General features: G+C 42.8%; 1 protein-coding gene across 12 annotated transcripts in view; it reads right to left on the reverse strand.

Annotated features, from left to right (window-relative positions):
* Positions 1 to 323: 323 nt before the first annotated feature.
* ABI1 (abl interactor 1) overlaps positions 324 to 25,412 on the reverse strand; it is a 65,077-nt gene continuing 39,988 nt past the window's right edge. Inside the window, exons 4-12 of one of the 12 annotated variants that reach the window (XM_069729602.1) lie at positions 20,252 to 20,266; positions 19,442 to 19,542; positions 16,737 to 16,877; positions 14,689 to 14,789; positions 12,753 to 12,827; positions 9,688 to 9,864; positions 6,522 to 6,608; positions 3,454 to 3,639; positions 324 to 1,101 (exon numbers count right to left, since the gene is read on the reverse strand). In XM_069729602.1, the coding sequence (XP_069585703.1) occupies positions 926 to 1,101; positions 3,454 to 3,639; positions 6,522 to 6,608; positions 9,688 to 9,864; positions 12,753 to 12,827; positions 14,689 to 14,789; positions 16,737 to 16,877; positions 19,442 to 19,542; positions 20,252 to 20,266 (1,059 nt within the window). In that variant the 3' untranslated portion in view covers positions 324 to 925. The remainder of the gene's footprint in view (positions 1,102 to 3,453; positions 3,640 to 6,521; positions 6,609 to 9,687; positions 9,865 to 12,752; positions 12,828 to 14,688; positions 14,790 to 16,736; positions 16,878 to 19,441; positions 19,543 to 20,251; positions 20,267 to 25,412) is intronic. The other 11 variants (XM_069729604.1, XM_069729605.1, XM_069729606.1 and 8 more) reach the window with 11 other exon arrangements.

The following is a 25,412-nucleotide window of genomic DNA, read 5'->3' on the forward strand; positions in this document are numbered from 1 at the left end:
CCAAATATTAAAAAAAAAAATAATCATAAATCCAGAATAATCCTCTTCGTGTGATACATTCCAGAGGAGTTGTGCCTTTAGGTAACACTTATCGTCCATGATGTGGCTCCGTAATATGGAAAATGTGCAAGCGGCAAACGCCCGCATGAGTTAAAAATGGCGTCGGCGGGGCTCTGTGTTGAAGAATGGCAGATTGGAAATGACCGGCGGTGCGGAGAAAAAGCAAGTACAAATTACAAAATACAGATTACAACCAGTATCATTACACAGACAATTGTTTTTTCTTTAACGGGTGTGTACTTAGAAGAAGAATGTTGGAAGCATTGCGGATTTAAAAATTTCAATTTTTTTTTTTTTTTTTTTTTTTATAGGCATGCTTTAAAAACAAAATTTTTCAATATTAAGAATGAGCGGTTATCTAGAAGGCAGTACAACCAGCAGTAGCATCGACATCGGAGTCCAGATGTTAAATGGTAACCTGACGTAGTGTTAGTTTTCATGCTGCGTGGAAAACGTATGTTGAAGAGAGAAGCGCGCGTTCGTGGCACAAGATGAGGATTTATCAATGGGTATTATTACACTATTCCCTACTTCCCAATGAAGAACTGATCTGGAAAAAATAAAAATAAAACACAAATAACCGTGATGCCAGGTCAGTTTGGTCGGTCCATCAACCAATTGGTCTTGAGAAATTTGGGTCATTATTTGTCTTAGAGCACAGATGCATTAGAGCTAAACCCTTCTGATGAAAGAGCAGATCTCTGGCACTAAATGGGTTAAATAATTAAGAAAAAAACACCAGAGTTTCAGAAATATGAAGACTTTTTTTGTTTTTAAACTTTGCTTTAAAATCAGATTAGACTTGTTGGTACTGAATTTCAAAAAGAAAAATATAAAAAAAAAAAAAAAGAAAACATGTAAATCATTAATCCGCATAGTGCATGATTGTTTCGACGTAATTTCCAGGGAAGAGGCCTGTGACTCCGTTGGAGACCCCTTCATACCAGCCGTCGTCATTCTTCTTGATGACGTAAATTATTGATCCCTCCATAAAAGACAGCTCGTCTTCTTTGTCCTTCGAGTAGTCATAAATGGCAACGACTAGAAAAAAAAAACAGCAAAATTGTGAGGAAACAATGGGGGAAAAAAGAGCAGCAACATGAGAACGCAGCCAAAACTATGTACTGTAACAAGGAGGGCACCAGCATTACATTTTGGTAATCACATCCAAAGTTGGCAGGCTTCACTGATTAATATGCAAAGGTTAATGATGTCCAGTAAATATAAAGCTGGGCCCCAATGAGTCGGACGCCAATCATGTGCCAGCTATGTTGAGGGACCCCACTCAGTCAGCCGCTGATCGCGTGCCAACGATGGTGAAGCGATCCTCGGTCGGCCACCGATCACGTGTGAACGATGGCCCCTTCGTCGGCCACTGATCGCATGCCAATGATGGCAAGGGTGCCTCGTTGGCATTCATTATGTACCAACAATGGTGAGACAAATGGTCAGCCTCCAATCAAATGCCAACGATGGTGAGGGACCCTTGGTAGGCCGCTGATCGCATGCCAACGATTGTGAGGGATCCTCAGTCGGCCGCTGATAGTGTGCCAACTATAGTGATGGAACCTCGATCGGCCACCAATCGCGTGCCAACAACTGTGAGGGATCCTCGGTCTGCCCCGATCACGTGCCAACAATTGTGAAGGATCCTCAGTCGGCCGCTGATAGCGTGCCAACGATTGTGAGGGATCCTCGCTCAACCACTGACAGCGTGCCAATGACTGAGGGACCCTTGGTCGGCCACCGATCGTGTGCCAACAACTGAGGGACCCTCGGTTGGCCGCCGATCGCGTGCCAACAATTGTGAGGGATCCTCGGTCGGCCACCGATCGCGTGCCAACGATGGGGCAGGCGACTCTTGGTTGTGCAAATGTTCATTAAGACATTTATCAGCCCATGAAAAAAAAAAAGAAAAAAAAAAGCTGAACATTCCTGGACTAATCAATTCAGAACTCCAATAAAAACAATGGATTCTCCCACTCCCCACAGCGGTGCCTTTTCCTGCGATGTCGGTGCCACTATTCCTAGACGGTGAAGTGTCATTGTTGTTTGACACTTAACCCTCTGATTCTTGTCACGTCAACCCCTGGGAATAGCGGCGCAGAGATAGCAGAAAAAGCACCACTGTGAGACTGGAGTGTCACTTGTTTTTATTTTAATTGATGTCATGAATTAATTAAGCAGGGGATGTCCAGTAGAGCAGAGGTCCCCAACTCCAGTCCTCAAGGCCCACCAACAGGTCATGTTTTCAGCATTTCCTTAGTCTTGCCCAGGTAATAATTGCATCACCTGTGCAATGCAAAGGAAATCCTGAAAACATGACCTGTTGGTGGGCCTTGAGGACTGGAGTTGGGGACCTCTGCAGTAGAGGACGACCCTCTAACACCTGACCGCAAACATCAGGAGGAAACAAGGGCAACTGCTTTTCCCCGATTCTCTGTGACTTGCCCGATTCATTCATTTAAATGGTTGCAAGTAACGATAAGCGAGCATGCTCCTGTGCTAATAGATCGTATTCGAGCACGCCGGAGACAATGTTCGAGTCCCCGCGGCTGTTCAACAGCCGCAACACATGTAGGGATTGCCTAACAAACATGCAACTCCTGCATGTGTTGCGGCTATCAAATAGCCGCGGGGACTCGAACATAGTATTTAAGCACGCAGAAGATACTCTATTAGCACAGCAGCATGCTCAGATAACACCTTATCTGAGCACATGCGCTCATCACTAGTTGCAGGCAACTCTACATGTCACCATTCGCAAATACAAAAAAAAAAAAAAATTATATACATATACATATACATATACATATATATATATATATATATATATATATATATATATATATATATATATATATATATACACACACACATATATATATATATATACACACACACATATATATATATATATACACACACATATATATATATATATATATATATATATATATATATATATATATATACACATATATATATATATATATATATATATATATACACATATATATATATATATATATATATATATATATATATATATATATATAGATATATATATATATATATATATATATCTCTATATATATATATGCATATATATATGCATATACATACATATATACATACATATATACATACATGCATATCTACCGCGGCAGCACCAAAAACAAATGTGAAAGATCATTCTATAGCACCTCGATTAGAACAAAAACCACCACCTTTAGAACAGAAAGACGACGCGCCATCATAACTCCACAGCACCTGACTGGAGACACATGGTGCCTAACCAATGGACCCCTAAAATCCATCCTGATCACCCACGATCTAACCAACACCAAAAACCTGAAAAATATTTTGAAGAAGAACCACCGGACCACTCACCTTTCTCAAGATACGTCTTTGGAGCCCATATTGGATCTCCGTCTGCATAAGGGTCATTGTATTGGACCACAGCGGCTTCTTCTTCCTCGTAGTCTACAGGGGGCGGTGGCGGGGGAGGAGGAGAGTCATCGAACATTGGAATCTCGTCCGGCGGGGGCGGAGGTGGAGGTGTAGGACTGTCGGCAACTTGAGAAGAAATTAGGACAACATTATAAAAGTTTCAAGCGTTTGCCAACAAACTAAAGTTTAACCCTTTTACTAGAGTTTTTATTTAAAAAAAAAAAATGAAAAAATATTTGCCATCTGGGATGTGAAAGAATTAAGCCCCATGTATTACAGTATAGAGGCGAGCATGCGTTAGAGAGATCATGCATCAGCCGCAGCTAAGAAGCGTCTCCCGATCCCTACGTAGACATTCATACAGTTCCTCCATGGATATGATCTGAGTGGGGCGCAGGTCGGTGCCAGACCGGGGACGGATTATCTAGCCAGAAGAGACCCTAGATAGCAATATGCCCGATATCTCCCCTGCGACATCTCATGTGTATAGGGTGTCCTAACGTTTTTACCCCCCAACAGATGGTCGTCTGTCTTGCCAAAATCTGTGGGCTTGGCTACCATTAATCAAATGTCTATGGCCAGGTTAAGACAAGTACCATGAAAAGTTTAAGCATGTAATCGGACATTCACCAACCTTGTATGCGGCAGTCACAAAAATTAATAACTTTAGACATCATAAATGACATAACATGAAAAATGCAACCCACAAGACGCGATCGCACACTCACACCAAGTACGAGGATGGCATTTATTGGAAATCAGGTTTTACTTTTTATGGCTAAAGTGAACGGTTCTGTGTAAAAACTCCGAGTGAAGCAGCGTCCCCTTCCTCTCTCGGAGCAGGAAATCTCAGCGTGGCCGTCACTGACGGCAAATCTCCTGACTGTACTTACGAAATGGGGGCCCCGTTTTAGAAATTTGACAAAGGGTCATTTCTAGCTGAAGTATAGTCAGAAAATGAGACGCTCCTTTCCCCTCAATTCAATCAAAAGGGTATTTCCTTGATGTGCTTGAATCTTGTAACATCGCATAATGACTTGATCATTGGGTGTCTCAGCACAAAATGACTGTTCAAACCAAGCACAGGAGCTCAGTGGCATCACCACTTCCCACCAGTGCAACCTTCCCACCTACTTATTTTCCAGTCATTTTGTGCTGACCGATGCCCTTATAAACACTTAAATGCTTCTGTCAGGATGTTGTAAGGGTGGTGATGCCCCTTAGTCATGCTGCGTTCAGAACAGAGCGCTGCTTCCAAGGCACCCAAAAAGGAATGGCGCGGACAAAGCTCCTGCGCTAGCGCCATCACTACGACGTACTATTAAGTAAACAACTGCATGGTTCCCCTGATGTCACATTAATGTCACGGGGTAGAGATCCATCTAAAGTTACATTCACATAAAAAAAAAAAAAAATCTATAATCTAAAAAGAAAAAAAAAAAAAAAGCACGTTAATGTGAATTTCTAGTCAAAATGTAAAGTTGGCCATGAATTAGTAAATCAGAAATTCGTGTGAAGGCGGCTGACAAAAGAATATTGATGTCTCTGTAAATAAATGGAATATAAGTGACAAGAATTAGTGCAGCCACCATACTAATATGAATGGGAGAGAAGAGAATTATTTAGGATTGTCTGGTAAACATAAATTACGTACCACAGGTGAAGAAGACTTATTGATCAGTGGGGGTCCCAGAATGGGAATTTTTTATCCCCACTACAAATTGATGCAGGAGGTTCGGACACCCATTCATTCTCTATGGGGCTCCAGGAAAAAAGTAAAAGCGCAGCGCTCGGCAGCACTATGACATGAATGGAGCAGTGGTAGAGCAAGTGCACTGTCACTCCATTGCTTTGATTGGTCCTATCGATCAGTAAGTTCTCACTAGTGATGAGTGAGCACGCTCTGGTGCTAACAGAGTGACTTCGGCGTGCTCGAATATGTTGTTCGACAGCCACAATACATGCTGGAATTGCATAACAAACAGCCAATCCCTGCATGTGTTGTGGCCGCCAAACAGCCGCGAAACACGGAGTCACGGGGACTCGGACATAGTATTCGAGCACGCCGAAGTCACTCGGGTAGCACCCAAGCATGCTCAGATGACGCCTTATCCCAGCACGTTCGCTCATCACCAGTTATCACCTGTGGATTGGTGATAAAGGGATAATCTGGTGAACACAAGTTAAAAGCAAGCTGTCCGTAGGATCAACCCTCCTAAGCAGTCTATATGAGCATGCAGGTCATAGGAAGCCGAATAATATATCTCCATATCTGCTATTCAATGTCTTATTCCAGACAAATCCACAGTTTCTTAATATGTAAATGAGCTGTTAAGATCTATGGGCCGGACATAGTTCTCTTTCAGAAAGGGAGGAGTTACCAGTGAGACATGTAGATTAGGAGAGCAGACTGTCAGTCATTACATGTCTCACACCGGTAACAGCCAGTTTTCATTTATTATATGTTCTGTAGGCAGATTCTCAGGGAGATCTATGTCCGGCCCATAGATCTTAACAGCTCATTTACATGTTAAGAAAAATGTGGATTTCTCTGGAATAAGACATCAGATCACAGACATCGAGGTATCATTTTATTCATCTTTCCATGACCTGCGTTATCATATAGACGGCTCAGGAGGGTTGATCCTACTGACAGATTCCCTTTAAAGGGCGACAACTGATATGGTTGCACTTCCTGTTATTTTTGCCAAAATGGCCACTAACAAGAATGTCAACATCTCAGAACGCAACGCAATGCGTTGATTAGTGATTACACTAATCTTTGGCAGCTTGTTTAGCACTTGATTTACGGCCAATTTTACATTTTGGAATGTAAACTCACTTTAAGATGGTTTAATAGAGCCAAGAAGTACCATGCAGATTTACGGCCCCTGTGTGAAAGAAGCACCTAGTAGACCACCAAAACGGCAGACGCTACCGGCAGCCAAGTGTGCAGCCATGCAGAGAGTGAGGCTTGGTGCTCCTTAGCAGCGCGTGGAAGGACTTACTGTTTTCTTGCACCCTGGCCACGAAGCCTGTGAGAGGTATCTGTGGAGTCAACTGAGGCATTGGGGGAGGGGGAGAAGCGATAGAAACTGGAAGCAGCGACATCACAGTGGAGACGAAAAAGAAAGAAAAACAAGTAAGGAAAGAAAGAAAAAAAAAAGACAAACAAGCGGCAGTCAGTAACGAGGACCAAAAGCGGCAACATATCTACAAATTACAGAAAAGGGGGAAAAAAAAAAAAAAGAAACGAAAAACACTGGTGGTTTACGTGTCATTGGTGACAATTATAACAAAGTGAATTAGGGAGACGTTTGCAATAAAAACTGAAGTAATATAAAGTTGTGATCAACACAAAATCGCTTCCAAGAAAGAAAAAAAAATGGCATTTACGCAATAAAAAAAAAATATTTATATATTTTTTTTACAAGTTGACTTCAGTCTTTATTGGAAGAACAACATTACAAATAAATATATATATATAAAAAAAAAAAAAAAAAAAAAAGAAGTGGTACGCTTCCATTACTGGGAGCAATTTCCCAAATTAGGTCCTGTGAAATAGTGCAGTGCCCTCTTATGACCAGTAGAGGTCGCCATTGTACACAATGAGGCCAAGGACCTTGTTCTGCAGGGTCGCACAGCAATGGAAGCGCCACGAATATTAGCAGCAGGCGAATAAATAAAAAGGTGAAATACATTTTTTTTTTCCCTTGTTATGCAATTGCAAACAAACCAGAAAGAATTTAAATTCACAGACCTGGTCATGAGATTCAGTACTAAGGTCCTTTAAATACATTTTTTTTTTTTTTTGCAGATCAGCAGCTTAATTATATTTCTGACCAATCAGAAAGCCCCACAATATATGCTGGGAACAAGTTATGGAGATTTCCAAGAAGGGAAAACTGGCAATATGTTAGTTTATTTACTGCATGTCTGTTAGGTCTGACAGCGCTGTTCTTTCCATCCGAGCCACAGATGTCTCATTGGTATTGTCAGACCCCATTGTAAGTCTATAGGGTCCAAGGAAGATGGAAAACATGATGCAGATTGGAGCACGGCTTTATTGGGTTATGTTATATTAAGGGGGCATGCCAGGGTAAACTCCCACTGCCATGTTCTCAGGGGTTTGGTATGGAGATTTAAAGGGGGGTTGTCCAAGATTTGGGTCATCAGTATCAGATTGGTGAAGGACCGATACGGCCCCCCTAAAGAATCAGCCATTAATGTCTGTTGATTGTGGACCTGCACAGCGCCATTCACTAAGTAGTGGCCATTCTCCGGTACTGCAGCTCAGCTCAGCTCCCATTGGCATCAATAGGAGGCGATCTGCAGTACCTGAGAACGGCCACTACAGTGTGTACACAGAGCTCTGGTGTCCCAGCTACATGGTTTCCTCCTGGACCTATGAGACCTGTAAAACAGACTGATGGGAGTGACGGGCATCCAGCCCCACTGATCTGATATTGTTGAACTATTCTTAAGGAGCCATTTACAGGATTAATCTTTAGGGGGCGCACTGCTCTTCTGTCTCCTGGGTTCCTAGTTGCCAAGGGCGGTGGGCTTCCGAAGATCCAGTTAAGACCAACAACATGGTCACGCAGCTTGTCCGACCAAGCATGGTCCCAAGCTGCTAGCAGGGGCAGCTTTGGCTCTGCAGCATCGGAGGAGGCAGGGACACCATGCCTGGTTGGATCCAGTAGAAAGCACAGTGGTAACAATAACTCAGAGGTGGCCTGTAACCTGGGTCACGAGCGGTGCATTATAATGGTGAAGGGGCTTGTGACCAAACCTGGCCATCAGAATTTGCAGAATTTTACAATTGGAGGACGTGTAGGACCGGTCTTGGTCATATGACTTTGTATGGATAGACGTGCTGCTCAATTAGTAGGGAAAGTGGCACTAACGAGAGAAAGTGGCCAACCCTTTAAGGATAGGTCAACAATATCCAACCCCAGGAGAACCCGTTTAAACAGACTGTCCAAGATTTTTAAGAAATTGTCTTGAAGGGAATGAATATCACTTCCCCCTCATCTAGTAAATTCCCCGCCACACTGTTTGTAGAGATGGTGTGCCGTGCACAACCGCTGCACTGAGGAGGACAGTCAATGGCTGCGGCGCGCATGTCCCAGGCCGGTACATTAATGTGGCACTTAATCACAATCCCTGCTGGGAAGCCTTTTCCACACACCCCCCTCCTTGTATATAATCCTAGACAACACCTTTAATTAAAAGGACGTATCCCATAAATCCTAATAAAGGGCCGGCGGTGCTCAGAGCCCCATAAACCTGAAAAGCCATAGATAATATGCCCAGGAGGCCACATATTGTAATCCACAACTTCTCAGGTTTATAGGGCTCTGAGCACCGCTGTCCCTTTATTTAAGGCATTATGGGGGTCCCAGACTTCAGATCTCCCACTAAATGTCACTGAGGAACATTACAGTCCTCTATAAATGGAGAAGTGAAAACAGTTTGGGGGGGTTAGCGCTAGGAAAGTGGTTCCTTCGGAGGATTAGCTAGAAACAGATGCCACCGCGGCACACCGCACACACAAATGCCGACATACACTGCACACAGCGATATGACGAGAGGGGAACAATCAACAGGTGAACTAAAGTCAATCAGCAACTCAAGAAGGTTATTGGTGAGGGTCAGCGAGCTCAGACGACCACCAATCCCCAAAAATAAAGTGGCCATGGTACGATTTCTGTGGACAGCTGTGTAGGAAAGGGCTGCCTAACCCACGAGGCTTCTTGGGGACTGACCAGAACCAGAGATGTAAGAAAATAAGATTAGCCGACTACTCCGAGATGCCTCCACTTGTGACAAGGTCTAGTTTTTGCCAAATGTTTGAGGATTGGATGTCATGCAAGCTCCTGGTCCTTCATTGATGACCTCTTTTGGGTTCTTACTAGAAGGGATGTAAGTTTAGTGGTTGAGGACCAGTCTTCTCCTTGGAGAAATATACGGTACCGTAGCTCAGCCACATCTGATGAGCTGCAGTACCCGACAACCTACAGGCAGGAGTGGTGCCGTTACCACTTTACGTTCCAATGTCATTTGTAGTATTTCACATTTATGTAACAGGACTAGGCAAAAAGACCACCCAATAAATACTGGAGAATGTTAGAACCAATAAATGTGAAGAAAAAAAAAAAAGCACAGGCTTACTTGAGTTTTGGGAATACAGAGGCCCGCCATTGATATGAGGTTGCCCCGAGAATTGGGAGGTGACAGAGGGCGTCCGTCTGTATCCCCCAGAAGAAGCAGTAGACGTAGTAGAGTTGTGCCGAGAGATCTGCCTCGCCATTGAGCCAAACTGAGAGCCAGGAGCCGGGCCACCACCAACTGCAAAGAATGAGCCGAGAAGAACCCCAGAAAAGAGCTAAGTTATTATTATTCTTCTCCATTAGACGGAGTAGAGAAAAAAACAAAACAAACGCAGAGCCTCAAAACAGCAGCAGGAAAGATCTGCAGAGTCCGCTCGTACCGTAGCACTTGGTAGAGGAAGACACAGGTTTATGGCGGTTGTGCCCTGTATGATGCCATCTCCTCGACATCATGACATCCGCCGTCCTGTGCAGAAAGGCGCTCGCAGAGAACGTCTGATGGGAGGTCGCACCAACTTTGTAGCATGCACATGTATCACCACGCAAAGTTGGATTGGACTTTGCATCTGGGCGCCATGTTTTGAGGATGCTCGAGCATGCGATGGCAAGTGAACAATACACTGAGAGTGATCACCCAAGATGGAACCAGAGGCTGAACGCCCTAATAAATACACAAAAAAGCTGTATAAAATAAATCAAGAAGGCATGGTGTCCCCCGACTACAAGTTCAGGGGGCCATTTAATGGTTGACGTTTGTATAGAGGTTCAGGTTCATCCTGCGTTACATTTGATCTCTAAAAACAAAAAAAAAAGAAAATCTGGGAGCACAGACTCTGGTTACCGCTCTTCAGTAATTATTCCCATTACAGAGCATTTTATATTGTCGCTAAATGTACAAATGGATCACGGCATCTAGTCCATCACCAATTAAGACATCTGGAATTAGCAGTTTTAGATTCATGCAGAATAAATTATTTCTTCGCCGAATGAATGAAAACCTCTTGAACACTTTCCTTCTTGCCAGGTTCAGAACGTGGTTATTGTACAGATTAACGCTACGAGATGAGAGCAGACGCCCACTGGTGTTATGTCGGGTCAGACGCGCTGCTCTGCGGGAAGAATGGGGTGGGACTTCCTCCGAGATGTATTTGTACGTCCCGACCAAGTCATTACTTATTAACGATGCTCAACAGAAACGCTGACGGCAAGGAAAGTCCACAAGACGTTTTGCAAAGCCTCTAAAGTGAAATGTGACTGAAGGAGAAGCTCGGGAGACGCTGAAGACACCGGGGAACGTGTCTCCGACACTGTGCCATAAACCTACACACATGGGTCATACGTGGCACGCGTCACATCACTGATCGATGGCCGTGTACCATACAGGGGTGCTCTGGATCTTCCACATTGGAGGTGAGCTGTGCCGATGGCGTTACGACCTCATACACGGCATGTATTCTCTTCTAACAGGACACGGGCACCGTACCCGACACCTGTGCACATTGACTGGTGCGCGGGGTCGTAACGTCATCAGCAACGCTAGGGTTTTAAGGTTAATGGTAGACATAAGTCCATCAAGTTCAACCTATCACCGGAGATGATGACCCAAAGGAAGGCAAAAACCCCTGGAGGAAAAAGCCAATAGCTTAATATTAGGGGGGGGGAATCACTTGCCACCTCCATGTATGCCAGACTAGTTCCCTGGATTAACGTCCTGTGGTTTACTTCCAGAGAATGACAATCAGTCCTGCCCAAACGATGACCTCACTGGTGCACGGCACAGAAAGTAAACAGGATTGATTTTTATTTTTTTATTTTTTTTAAAGTGACTGCGTTCTTGTGACTCTTGACAGTGTGCGCCGTCAGGATTTTCCACTGCCGGTGGGGAGACTGGGCAGTCATGTGAGCACAAGTACGCGTTCTACATACTACCGATCACATTCCGACTAGATGTGTCCGGCCTTGCATAATTCACTTACATTGAGCGATGCCGCGCACGTCAAGTCTGAACGTGACCGCACGTATGCAACAATGCAATATTTGCAGTCACATGCCCGCCAGCTCCCGACGCAGGAGAATCCTGACAGCGTGCACACTGTGCACTGTGAGGGTTCACAAGTTTACAGTCACAGAACACCTGCAGACTTCAACTCCAAGCATGAACAAACCCTTTAAGTAAAGCTACCATTCCAATACTACTAGCAGACATCTAGAAGACCCTGAGGAATTGAGCCACTAAATCATTAGAGATGTGCTGGCCGGGGAATGACAAAGTTTATTTCAAAAAGGAACCTGTCAGCAGGATTGTGCACAGTAACCTACAGTGTCAGGTCGGCGACGTTATACGGATTACAATGACACCTTGGTTGATTAAATCCGTCTTGTGGTTGTTTAATATTTATTTTCAGTTTTGAGTTAATGATATGCCCGGGCTCCGGCGCTGAAAATAAAGAATAAACAACAACCACAAGACGGATTTCATCACCAGGTATCATTGTAATAAGTATAATGGCGCCAACCTAACACTAAGTTACTGTTCACAATCCTGCTGACAGGTTCCCCACCTCTCTAAATATACACCCACATCAGACTAGGCAGAGAAGGGGGCTGGCTTAGCTACTGAGACGAGCTGACATCACTGATAATGAGGGACCAGCTGATCAAAATTGTATGTGAAAGGTGACAGCTCATTTCAATATCTAAAGCCAGCACCCTTCTTTGAATTTGAAAAAAAAAAAAAACAGGGGGGGCTGGCTGAGCTCATACAATAATTATATTGCTACTTTGTAGATAAAAGGTTTTAGGATAAAAGCAGTGATTCTATAGAGGCATGCAATATAATGAGGCATCACCGAACGCGTCATCAGAATGATGCCACAAGTAGGAGATGGCCATCACGCACATATGAAAACGTAGATGTTTTGGTATTCAGGCCAAAAAAATAATAACCAATTCACTTCAGAGGCTTTTACACCAAATGACATTACATGGATTAGAGACATGATAAGTCGTGTGAGTCACCTATGGATCATTAACACCAGGAAATGAATCTACAATCATTGGTACACCTTGAAACCACCATGGATTAATGTAGAAAGGCACCCAGACTCCACGTTGTAGAGGTCTCACCTGGAGGAGGGGGTGGAGGTGGTGGTGGCGGTGGAGGAGGAGGTGGTGGTGAAGGTGTGGGACCACCAGAGACACCTGGGGGAGTTTGGGTAGTGAAATAACGTGTATTGTCAGAACAGACACAAGGTTGTAAAGCGACGCTTTGTAGTCTCAACACATGATATGCAATAATCGGACACGGTGAATCTGAATACACAGCACTTAATGAAAAAAAATGTCCTAACGCAGTGTGTAAGATGAACAATATATTATAATACCCCAAGTAAGATTAGAGGCGGAGGTGACTGATCACTACAGCTGTCTTATGGGATGAAACGTCCTGTGTTCTGTAACTCATTTGTGTCAGCTTTGCTGTGTAGACTGGGACAGAATGAGCAGAATGAGCAGTTACAAGTCTACACTGCTCCAGATCTAGATCAGACAGGAGAGTAGAGCTGGCCATACACATCCGTCAGCTGAATACTCTCAAACATACACAAACTTTTGGCTCAGTCGAGCCTTGTAAAAAAAGAAATAAAAAAATTAAAAAAAAAAAACAATCAGGATTAGGCCAAGATTAATCCAATGTGTATGGCCAGCTTCGACTCTGTATACATCTACCTGCCACTGGTGAAGGGGGTGATCTCCATTCCCGGACACTTGAAGCCCATGGTCTATCAAGTCCTCTTCTAAACGCCTAAAATTGCAATGTGTACAACCAAAAACATTCATGTCCATGGAAATGAAGCTTTGGCTAAACCTCCCATAGTTCCTGGGAAGAACTAGCCCATAAGCCACAGGTGAACTATCCCACCCGATGAGCAGCTGACACCAAATCACAAACCTGTCGCCTCATTGATGGTGGAGGGTCAATCTATGGGAACACCAGGAGCTGTGAAAATACACAAGTAGTCCTGAAGCCCAGTCCTACGCTAGGACAACAACCCAGAACAAGGGTCAGGGAAAACCACTCTACCGCCCAATGTAAAGTACAAGGAGAGAAGACTATGGCCTACACGGCATCTTTGGCCACAATACAGTTTATGCAGCCAGAGATTGGTGTAAGTCATGGCTACATCACAACATATTGCAGATAATGGGTGGTATTGCCCCCTGCAATGTACCGCGGCTGCAACAATCAATTTGCTTGATACAAATCACGATGTCCCCTTGCACGAGGCTACGATGTAACAGTGGCACAGAGCACACGTCATAGCCAAAGTTTCCTTGTAGGCCCTGTCTTAGGTCATGGAACAACACGTATTACCACAAACTCTATACTGGTCATATCTATAAAAAAAAAGAAAAAAAGGTCAACCTGAACACAGATGAAGTATCAACGTGAGGCCAATTCGTTTTTTCCCCCTTCCTATGTTCGGCTTGTGATTCATGGTTTAACCAAAAGTTGCATCTAACAACATTTCTAAAGAAAAACTTTTTGGGGGCACTGCACTGAAGTTTTCCACCAAGTTGCTTCCCTTAACGCTGCCTTGTATTTGGCCCAGGATCAGCTCATAGGTGATCTCCACAACCCTCACGTACAGTGCTACATCCTTAGCCAGGTTACTTCTCTCTCGTAAGTTTATCATACAATGCCGGGTTTCTACCAACAATGGAAACATCAAAATATACAAAAAGTATCACAGAAGATTCCTAAATGTTGTGGTCGAGACAGCTTCACCCAAAACGCCCCCTGCATCTGTCTGGCACGTACCGTATGTTCTTTTAGACCCTTAATCACTTGTTCCCAGGGCGATGGAAAGTTTCTATAGACCGGCTAAGAATTTTTTCTTGAGCTGCTGATGTTGACGCCAAGATCCGTGGTGTGGAGAGGACAATGTTCCCCGCACTAACGTAGGCAGTGTCTTCACTAGTGTCACAATTCTAACTTCCGAATACCGTACAGATGAAGCACAGCGATTACGATGGGGACAAAAACCAGAACAAGGAGCCCTACCTTGCCCAATAGTTGGTGGTGAAGGTGTTGGCACAGCGATAGGAATGCCAATGCTGCTGCTGCCGCTATTTTCTCGACTTCCACTTCCTCCGCTGCTTCCACTGTCAAATGACACAGCAAAATCAGATCTAGTGGTATTATTATATGTATATCTCAGCATTTACAGGTGTATGTAGAGAACAGTGCGCTGGACCAGAGCAGGAATACTCCAGAATGACAGAACCAGTCATACTAAATCTCATTATACCCTATGACACGTGCCCCTATAATGTTGGAGAAAGGAGGCATTATACTCTTTATAAAAAGATCCATGGATGTATTGTTAACTTTTATAGGCATATCCTTGGGAAGACCACCGTGGTGATGAAGCTCCTCAGACCAAAGCAAATTCTAAATCATGGCATCTTTTTCTCACAACTTTGTAACGCCGTCCCTCCATTATTCCTCATAGAAAGTTTATAATAAATAAAAAAAAAAAAAAAATCAACAACTTCGCACTACCACCCCCTTTATCAATATTGTGTTTCGTTAAAGGGAATCTGTCACCAGTTTAGTCATACCAACTAAAACCATCTGTGCTGCAGTCTATAAATGGTTATACAATGCTCTGACTCCCCCCAAAAAATTTTTTAAAGATCTCCTACGCTGTATGGTAATCCAGTCGGTCTGATCCAATGGGCCTGATTTTGGGCTTCTCCATCCCTCCCCTGCGGCAGCCGCTTGCCGTCATCTTTAATTGACACTGCCTGGCGAAATTTTGCGCCTGCGCACTATGCTTTGCACTAAAGCAGACAGACGAAAACATAAGTATGTAGGTCAAAGCATAGTGCGCATGCGCGAGCCGCGATTAATGTGCGCAGGTGCAAGGTATCGCCCGGCAATGGGGATGACAGAGGAAAAGTCATCCATGTTAATTAAAGGAGGATGGCAAGAGGAAGCCAGGAGGAGGGATGGAGAAACTACGCCCATCAGACCAGACCCACCAGATTACCATACAGTGCGGGAGAACATAAAAAAGGTTTTTGGGTGTACAGGACCCCGGTATGGATGATGAAGGCAGGACGGAGAAGAGATTTAAAAATGCCCAAGATGCTCTGAAGAGGGTGCGGACCTTCTACACACGATGTGGTCGTGTTCTCGCCTTCAGCCCTTTTGGGTGAAGGTGCTTAATTTGATTCAAGAGGTGATGGGGTAAATATTTTGCGTCATCCGCCAACTTGCCTCTTGGGATGTATGGATGAGATCGCTACGGATGAATGGGGGAGATTGGCCATTACCAGGCTGATGTACGCTGCAAGGAAACTTATTGCGGTGCATTGGTTGAAAGAGAAACCACAGGTTAAACGAGAATTTGGGAATAGAATAAATGTTATTGTCCTTATGGAAAGAAACATATTAAGAGAGGTCAACATACACAATTTGAAAATGGGGTGGATGGTTGGATTATCCAGGAGTGGAGTCTGTTGAGCTACTGCAGAATAGGTTGAGTGCCTCCTATTTGTTTCTGACAGAATTTATACACTTGTACAGTTGCGCAACTAAGGCTTTATGTAACTGTACCAAGCTGTGACCAACTAGGTTGATAATAAGGGATATTGGGCAAGGGTGTTGCTTAAAGAAAAAGTAAAATTGCTCTGAACATTAGGCATCTGTTTGGAATTTGTACCAGACTGTTACAACTTTTGATATATGCCTTAATAAAAAATACTTGATTAAAATAAAAAATAAAAAGTTTTGGGGGGTTATATAGGGGGGAGTCAGAGCGTTATAGGAGTATTTATAGGCACCAAATACGGTCATAGTTTTAGTTTAAAGGTTCACTTTAAGCAATTCAACAACTGATAATGTATATATGTGGCGACCATACTATGTTATTTTATGCATCACTTAATTCCAGAATCCTTCTTGTATATAACACACACCTCAATCACAGTAAGAAGAAATCTGGAATTGATTGTAATATAAAGAAAAAGGAAAAACCTGAGTAACTTTTTAATTTACAGAAGTTAGAAGGCGTCTTTTAGATAGACGCCATTGAGCCCAAGTACCTGTGTGTCCTTGGTCTCTGGTTCAGTGATGCGGTCCTGCCTGGGCTGTGCTGACTTCCGAGCCTCGCCGGACTGGTCATATAATCGTTAGGAACAGTAGGAGGCTTCACGGGTTCCAGGGTTTTATACGGAGTATTCCGCCTGTATAAAGAAGTTAAAAAGATGGCTCCTTAATCTGGTCATTTCCAGCGATTGCAAAATACAGGACTGCAATGAGTACGGGATATAAAAGAAGTCAACAGCTGAAGACCCAAAAAGGTGCCAATAATAGTAATCAGAGGAAAGTCCAACATAAATTCATGAAAAAAAGAGAAGCAAGTAGATCTTCAAAATATGAAGAACTGATAAGTATATTTACAACTTTATTATAAAACACGGCCTAATTTTCTCAAAAAAAAAAAAAAAAAAGAATCTGTCAGCACATTTTTACAGACGTGGTATGAATGTATAATGTTTATCACAAAAATAAATTCTACCTTTTATGTAGCGATCTGATGTGCCAGCCATGAAGAATCTAGTGTAAAAATTATATGCAAATAAGGCGGGAAGTGCACTAGGGAGTGTGGCAGAAGCAGAGTCCACATGTATTGACACGCCCCAGTGCACTTCCAGCCTGATTTGCATCGGGCTTTTACGCTAGAATTCTTATGACTGGTACAGCGGATCTGTACAGAAAAAATATGGTTATTCTTGGGGGACAGGCATCTTTACAGCTGTACCGTGACTTCCATATATAAAAACATGCACAGATTCCCTTTAAAGGGTATTCATTTTGAAGCAATTTAACCCATTATCTACCAATGTCTTTTTTGGGATGCCTAATCTTTTGCTTCTAGCAACTAAGATTTTATAATTTTTATAATTGCCGTAGGTCCAATTTTTGGTGTTGGGTTCGTAAAATGAATGTTTTCAAAATAGGAAATCATGTCTGTCATTTTTAATTGAATATTGGGATGCCCTTTGCTGAAAAATCCATAAAATGAAAATTTCTAGTTTGGCAAGTAATGGGTTAAGCTTATACTGCTATTTGCATATGCATCAATCAGCTGACTGGTTCCCTTTAAAAGACGTTAACTCAGCAAGTTTCATACATAGAAAACTCTGGGGAATATCCTCAGTCAAGGGATTTTCCAGGTTTAGGTTAAGAATGCTTAGGGCTTGTTCACACCTTGCTTTTTGTGTGTGTGTGTGTGTGTGTGTGTGTGTTTGGGGGGGGGGGGGTTTTACCCCAAAAATGCGACATATCACAATACCAGCAAAGGGAATGAGACTTCTGAAATCTCAAGCACAAGCTGCTTATTGTTTCCTTGCAGATTTGAAGCAGTTTCATCCCTGTAGCATCTTAATTCTTGGAGCAAATGAATGGGGAAAAAAAAAAAATGCATCAAAAGCGGACGTATTATAAGCAGCATTATTGTTACCAAGAGACATTTTTGGTGAAGGAAAAAAAAAAAAAGTCTGCGTCAAATACTTATTCAAGGTATCATGAAAAGTTCAGCAACTTTCTAAAAAAAAACTTTCATCTCAATTCCAAATACCCTCTAGACTTTGTCCTGCTCACAGCTGAGGATTTGCTACAATTAGGTCCAGTCTAGGTCATCCTCTCCAAGCTAAACACATCAGCACAAACTTCTCTCTAGTCCTGATGGTTTGGTACAATGTATTGGTGTAGGTAAGTATTTTAGCCTCAACTCCAGACTCACCGGTTAATGTCTACAGTCAGTACAACCGTAATATCCCATCCGCTATGATCCAGATTGTACAAGTTTTTAGACTAAGGATGTAAACAAATTCGAACAGCACGCAAATGCAATAATAATCCAATGTATAAATAGGTGCAGAGCTTTAAATATAAGAATGAACATTCTTTTTGCGCAAGAATTGGAAACTTCTCTAAAAAGCACGGTTTTGTTTAGAAAGTCAATTTCTAAATACCATATTAGGGGAATCTTGAGTTAATAAGAGGGGAACTCCAATTACTGACCCTCATTTCTTAGCCAGGAGCGTCTACAAATAGTGTTGCTGGCTCTAGGGGACCCAATTCGCCCAAGCATTAGAACGTTTCCTTTATTGGATGCTGCCCTTCCCTTGGTTGTTCCTTCCCGGGTAAAGGCCTGGCTATTCACTGCTTGCGTTGAGAAACACGTGATGGTGTCTCCGCAGCTCCTCTACATGCATTTGCATATTTGGGGGCAGTGTTCTGGATCACTGCGTTGAAAAACACGTGATGGTGTCTCCGCGGTGTTGGATGTTTGGTCTCCACGAGGTCAATCATCCGTGCCTTTATAGACTTTCTACTAGGCACTGCTCCTGATAGCCAGTTTCCTACCCCACACTGATGAGGGGCAAAAACCCCGAAACAGCTGTCTGTGGATGGATACCATGCTTGGCATAGGTGGTTTTCCTTTATTGGATGCTGCCCTTCCCTTGGTTGTTCCTTCCCGGGGAAAGGCCTGGCTATTCACTGCTTGCGTTGAGAAACACGTGATGGTGTCTCCGCAGTTCCTCTACATGCAAGCATTAGGACAGGCAGCCAGATTAATTTCAGTCATAAAAGTGTAATGCCTCATTTCACCTGCGGAAGTGCTGCAGGATAATTGAACGCTTGCGTCTATGGCCCTCCACAGATTAGTTGATTAAAAATAGTGTTTGAATAATACATAATTAAACGACACCTTTAACCAGTTTTTCTTTTATAGTCTTACCCCAAGGTTCCCCTGCCCTGCATCGGTGGACTGGGTGGCTTCTGTGTAGGAGGATTTGTCCTGCTCAATGTCCCGGTTCTCGCCGCCTGGTTACTTCCATGCTGGATAGGAAAAATTACAAACGTCAGAAACTCATATCGCACATCGCTGGAATGGTTATCATCAGATTATATTAGGCAGTCAGGGTTCCCAGACGTAGCTCAAGGGTCAAGTAGGCATGTAGCCTCTAATAATTTGGTATCCCATCGTCATCCTAACACAATTATAGAAGAAAATCTTTTTTTTTTCCCACTTTGCCAAAATAGCAAAATTTGAGAAATATTTCTGGCAATTTACAAGAGATACTGTGACTTCCTTGTCTCGAGAACTAGCAAGTACGTCAACTTAAGGAACCCCATTATAGTTTTCCTTTGACATGACTATTGTGGAATCCCCCTTACATAAAACTCCACATATATAGATTCATGGACACTTGTACAAGAGCAACAATCAATTTGGAAGACCACATGTCCTTAAAAAAACCTAAACACACAGAAATTAGTTCAACTTGTCTGGGAAGCCTTCCATAATAAAAATGCAAGTGGAGAAAGCAAGGAATTTACAAAATGTGGGAAGTGCTTGGATAAGGTTAGACGAATGACTATGCTACAATTATAAGGTCAATACATCAGTGCTACATGGTCATATCAAGCTACGCTGAATATCCAGAAGGATGCGGAAGAGAAGATGGAAGGGGGTGGATAGCTCGGCAGCCACGGTTACTGACACTATGGGATCAGATGGGATGAAATGACAAAGAGCGTTGCTTACCTTGGCTTTTAGCCACTTAATGATGGCAAAGGGAGAAACAGAAAGGTAAAGATTAATAAAATGGTCACAATGAGAGGTCACTTATTAGACATACATGGAAAGAATTCCAACAGATTCCGTCTCTGGTCTTTGAACCGATCTACAAAGTCGAAAATCCACTGTCTACACCAGGGATGGACAAAATACTGAAGATAGTCAGAAAGGCCACTCCTGGAGCTAGGAACGAGAAAAATATTGATGGCCTTTTCTCAGAAAAGTCCTTCAATCAATATTGATTCTGTGGTGTCCAGCTTACGGGAGCCATGAAGCACCATCATTCTGCTGATCAACAGAGATCCAAGGGGACAGCTATTAACTATTAAACAGGTAACCCAAACACGGACTTATGAATATGGATCCTACCTCTGAGACCAGCACATGTCGAGAAGAAGGGTCCCAAAGGCAGTCAACCAGTCTGGTGAGATGGCCGTCAATGGTTGCATCCAGATGGGATGAGGCTTTGGGACCCCTTTTCTTGACGCAGATACAGGTTCCAAAAACAAGACCTACATCTCAAACGTTTTTCAAATATCTTGTATATAGCCCTGGACGTAAGATAATTACCCCTCCATGGCCTAGCCTATAACGTTCAAAATGTCCATCCAATGTTACACTACTGCCTAATCTTCAGAACAGGTGTGGAGAGAACACTGGGCATTGAAATTCCAGATAAACATAAGATGCTAAATATTTGGCACCGTTCCCGTTAATTAGAAATTGATCATTTAAAACACTCATTAGGGTCAGGAGAGGAGAAGTAAAATTAGAAATTTGGGGGAAGGTACCATACTCCTTGGATTCATTCATCCCTGGTCTATGCACAGTGGAGAAGTTAATTTCATGAACCAAGATAATTTAAGAAAATACCAAGGACGCCACACTTCAGTAATGTCGGTCTGGCAACTAAACGAATCACTAATCCTACAATAGGATGACAATAGGTACATTCGACTTTTGCTGGCATGTCCCTTCAAGGATGGATAACACAAGTGTGGCTGAATGAAATTAGCTTTCCAAAAACAAACTTTCAGGTTCCCAAATATTACATGGGGTTCCTCAATATAAAGAATTTAGAGGTTCTCTCTTTTCCAGTTTCCTCGGGGGCAGGTCTACTAAGTAATCTGTTCGTGATTTGCCAATGTTATGTAAAAATACATCCACTTTTTTTTTTTTACCGGCTATGTTGACTATTAACATGGAAACAGAGGACACCCTTTGTGGGTCATAAACTAGTGAAACTAGGCTAAGTAAACACTTTGGGGAAGCAAAGTAAGCTAGATGTAGGGTAGCAAAAAAGTAACCCTTAAGTTTAAATTTAATAAAAGTTTTACACAACTGTAGAGGTAATAACATGGCAGGTTAGGTGGACCTAACCAGACCCATAACTTAAAGAGGACCTGTTCTGTCGCTTGCTCGAAAAAATGAGTTACGGTAAATAACTTTAACTAGCCATAGTCTGAAACTTTTCCGTTTTGCATTGTGTCACTTCACTGCAGAGATATTCACATTTGTTGCTTTTGGAGCGGTGTGTGTGAAATCTCTATTTGCAGTCCAACTGCTTCAGTTTTCTTTTTGGGGTATACACGTTCACCTCTCCCTCCCAGACATTTTCATGCGATTGGCAGCATCTGGCAGAAAGTAGTGAAAGCGCACACCTCCAGAGAAAACGCTGAATAAACGCCCAGTTGGTTTGCAAGTGGAGATTTCTCATACTGTGGTTCAAAAGCAACAAATCTGAATATCTTTGCAATGGAGCGACGCAATGCAAAACGGAAAAGAGCAGCAGAATCATGGGAGATCAAGGATTTGTTTAAAGGTATTTAACTGAATCTTTTATATCAGGTGACAGGGTTCTTTTTAATGAATCTCAGTGATAGTAATATTGGTTTCTAAAACAAAAATGCATGAGCCGATCTTCCTGGAAGGGTTTGAAAGTCAGCCATTTTAGGAGATGCCAGCAATATAGTCAATGCTATAATGATGGAGAATTACATTTTTACAGACCCACATATTTGAAGTGTTCCTAGAATTGCCATAAAAAAAAAAAAAAAAAAGCTCAAGAGCATGCAAGGTACGTGCCCCACCGCAGAAAAACCTAGTAGACAAGCAACGAGCTGGCTGCAGCCTCATGAAGTCATCTAAGTGTGGAAGTGGATCAGAGCACACCGCCTCCTATCTATTCTGCCAGCTGTTGCCGCCGACGTGTTCCACACCACAACTTCCTCATCAAAGAGAAGACAAATGTCAGCACATGCACAGCCAAGAGGAAGAGCATAGGAGGATCAGCGGGGCACGGCGGGCGAGACTGCACAGCACGTCTGCTACATAGGAGGATCAGCGGGGCATGGCGGGCGAGACTGCACAGCACGTCTGCTACATAGGAGGATCAGCGGGGCACGGCGGGCGAGACTGCACAGCACGTCTGCTACATAGGAGGATCAGCGGGGCATGGCGGGCGAGACTGCACAGCACGTCTGCTACATAGGAGGATCAGCGGGGCACGGCGGGCGAGACTGCACAGCACGTCTGCTACAACCTTCAGATGATGGATTGTGGCAATTGGAACTAGAACAATGTTAATGGAGTCATATTGATAACAGGTCAACTGGTCCTTGCCGGACTAGTAAAAAAAAAAAATAGATATATATATATTAAAAATTAAATATATTTTTCTCATTCCTGAAAGTTTTTGGAACGGCTGTTTGAACCACATCCCACACACGGAAAAGGAATAATGTATGTATCGGCCTTCAAAACCATGACATAGTAAAATGTATACTGTGGGTTTAAACCGGTCACGATTTAGAAAAAACGAGGAGGGAAAAAAAAAACACAGGCATCTTGGGAAGAACAGATGTGGTTTATTACCGCTTCTGCCTTGCCCATCTCACAATGGCAAAACGTATCATGGAGGCAGAACCCCACTGATCTGATATTGAGGAATAGGTCAATGGACAAGTCCTGGGATATGCTATGCCATCAGGAAATCTCACGTGTTTGCAGTCAGACCACAGGGAATATATGAAGAATTTAATTTCCCCATTTTCACATCTGCCTATATACGAGGAAGGGTGCAATTACAATGATGTATATGCAAATCCAAAGGTTAACCTACACAATACCGGAGAGACACGCATCAGAGCGACGCACATTTACTAAAAGATTGTTCCAGTCTTACAAAATTCAGACTCGCCAAAGGTCCTGTGGGATTGCAGCTGGGAGCACATACCCGTTAGGTCATACATATATCATGTAAGACAAAGGCAAAAATAAATCTTCGCGAAGCCTAGGAAAGAGGAGGGACCCTCCCCGAGCCCTTTCATAAAAAGGGATGGAAATGATTATATGGACTGGCAGAACAATAGGCTCGCTGGAGAGAACGCACATTGTGGATAATTGTGCGGCTGCTCCGCTCTTACAACTCCAGGAGAATATCTTATGAGACAATGGCCGTTACTCATCAGACATCTCAAGATTCACAGACTTCCCCTTATTTACAGCTTATTACATAACAAAACCCGACTCCTGTACAAAACTCCCGATTTAGTACCGCGAGTAGTTCAGCTATATCGATTTAGGTACAGGATGACGTGCAGGAACAAGGAATAGAGAAAGGCGAGTATGCCCAATATTCAATATCTGAGAGGTGACATGGCAGATGAGAACAAGAAACATGTAGTGATTACTAAGGGGTATCCTTTATCCATCCCTAGGTATATGGGGCAGGAAAAGCAGAAAGTACACATCCATATGAGTATATTCTTCAGTTAGCATTTGATGGGTTAAAAACTATATACATACACACATACATACATACATTATGGAAGGCACTTCCAAACTGAGTGGCTTTTATTAAATATATTGAAAGGCGCTGTGTCAGAAGTAGCTTGTATCACCCATCCACAGGGTACAACTGATCACAAGAAGGTCCCTTAAGGGCCCCCAAAGTTTTCTGAGTGAATGGAGCGATAGTGAGCACATGTATACAACCCCTGGCAAAAATTATGGAATCACTGGCCTTGGCGGATGTTCATTCAGTTGTTTAATTTTGCAGAAAAAAAAGCAGATCACAGACATGGCACAAAACTAAAGTCATTTCAAATGGCAACTTTCTGAATTTAAGAAACACTAAAAGAAATCAAGAACAAAAAAAATGTGGTAGTCAGTAATGGTTACTTTTTTTTTTTAACCAAGCATAGGGAAAAAATTATGGAATCACCCTGTAAATTTTCCATACCCAAAAATAACACCAGCATCAAATTAGATCTGCTCGTTAGTCTGCATCTAAAAAGGGGTGATCACACCTTGGAGAGCTGTTGCACCAAGTGGACTGACATGAATCATGGCTCCAACAGGAAAGATTGAAACAAAGGAGAGGATTATCAAACTCTTAAAAGAGTAAATCATCACGCAATGTTGCAAAAGATGTTGGTTGTTCCCAGTCAGCTGTGTCTAAAATCTGGACCAAATACAAACATGGGAAGGTTGTTAAAGGCAAACATACTGGTAGACCAAGGAAGACATCAAAGTGTCAAGACCAGAAACTTAAAGCAATATGTCTCCAAAACAGGAAATGCACAACAAAACAAATGAGGAATGAATGGGAGGAAACTGGAGTCAACATCTGTGACCGAACTGTGTAAGAAACCGCCTAAAGGAAATGGGATTTACATACAGAAAAGCTAAACAAAAGCCATCATTAACACCTAAACAGAAAAAACAAGGTTACAATGGGCTAAGGAAACGCAATCGTGGAATGTGGATGAAAGGATGAAAGTCATATTCAGTGATGAATCATGAATCTGCATTGGGCAAGGTGAGGATGCTGGATCTTTTGTTTGGTGCCGTTCCAATGAGATTTATAAAGATGACTGCCTGAAGAGAACATGCAAATTTCCACAGTCATTGATGATATGGGGCTGCATGTCAGGTAAAGGCACTGGGGAGATGGCTGTCATTACATCTTCAATAAATGCACAGGTTTATGTTGATATTTTGGACACTTTTCTTATACCATCAATTGAAAGGATGTTTGGGGATGATGAAATCATTTTTCAAGATGATAATGCATCCTGCCATAGAGCAAAAACTGTGAAAACATTCCTTGAAGAAAGACACATAA

This window comes from Ranitomeya imitator, chromosome 6 (genome assembly GCF_032444005.1).
Source record: "Ranitomeya imitator isolate aRanImi1 chromosome 6, aRanImi1.pri, whole genome shotgun sequence".
Classification (NCBI taxonomy): Eukaryota; Metazoa; Chordata; class Amphibia; order Anura; family Dendrobatidae; genus Ranitomeya; species Ranitomeya imitator.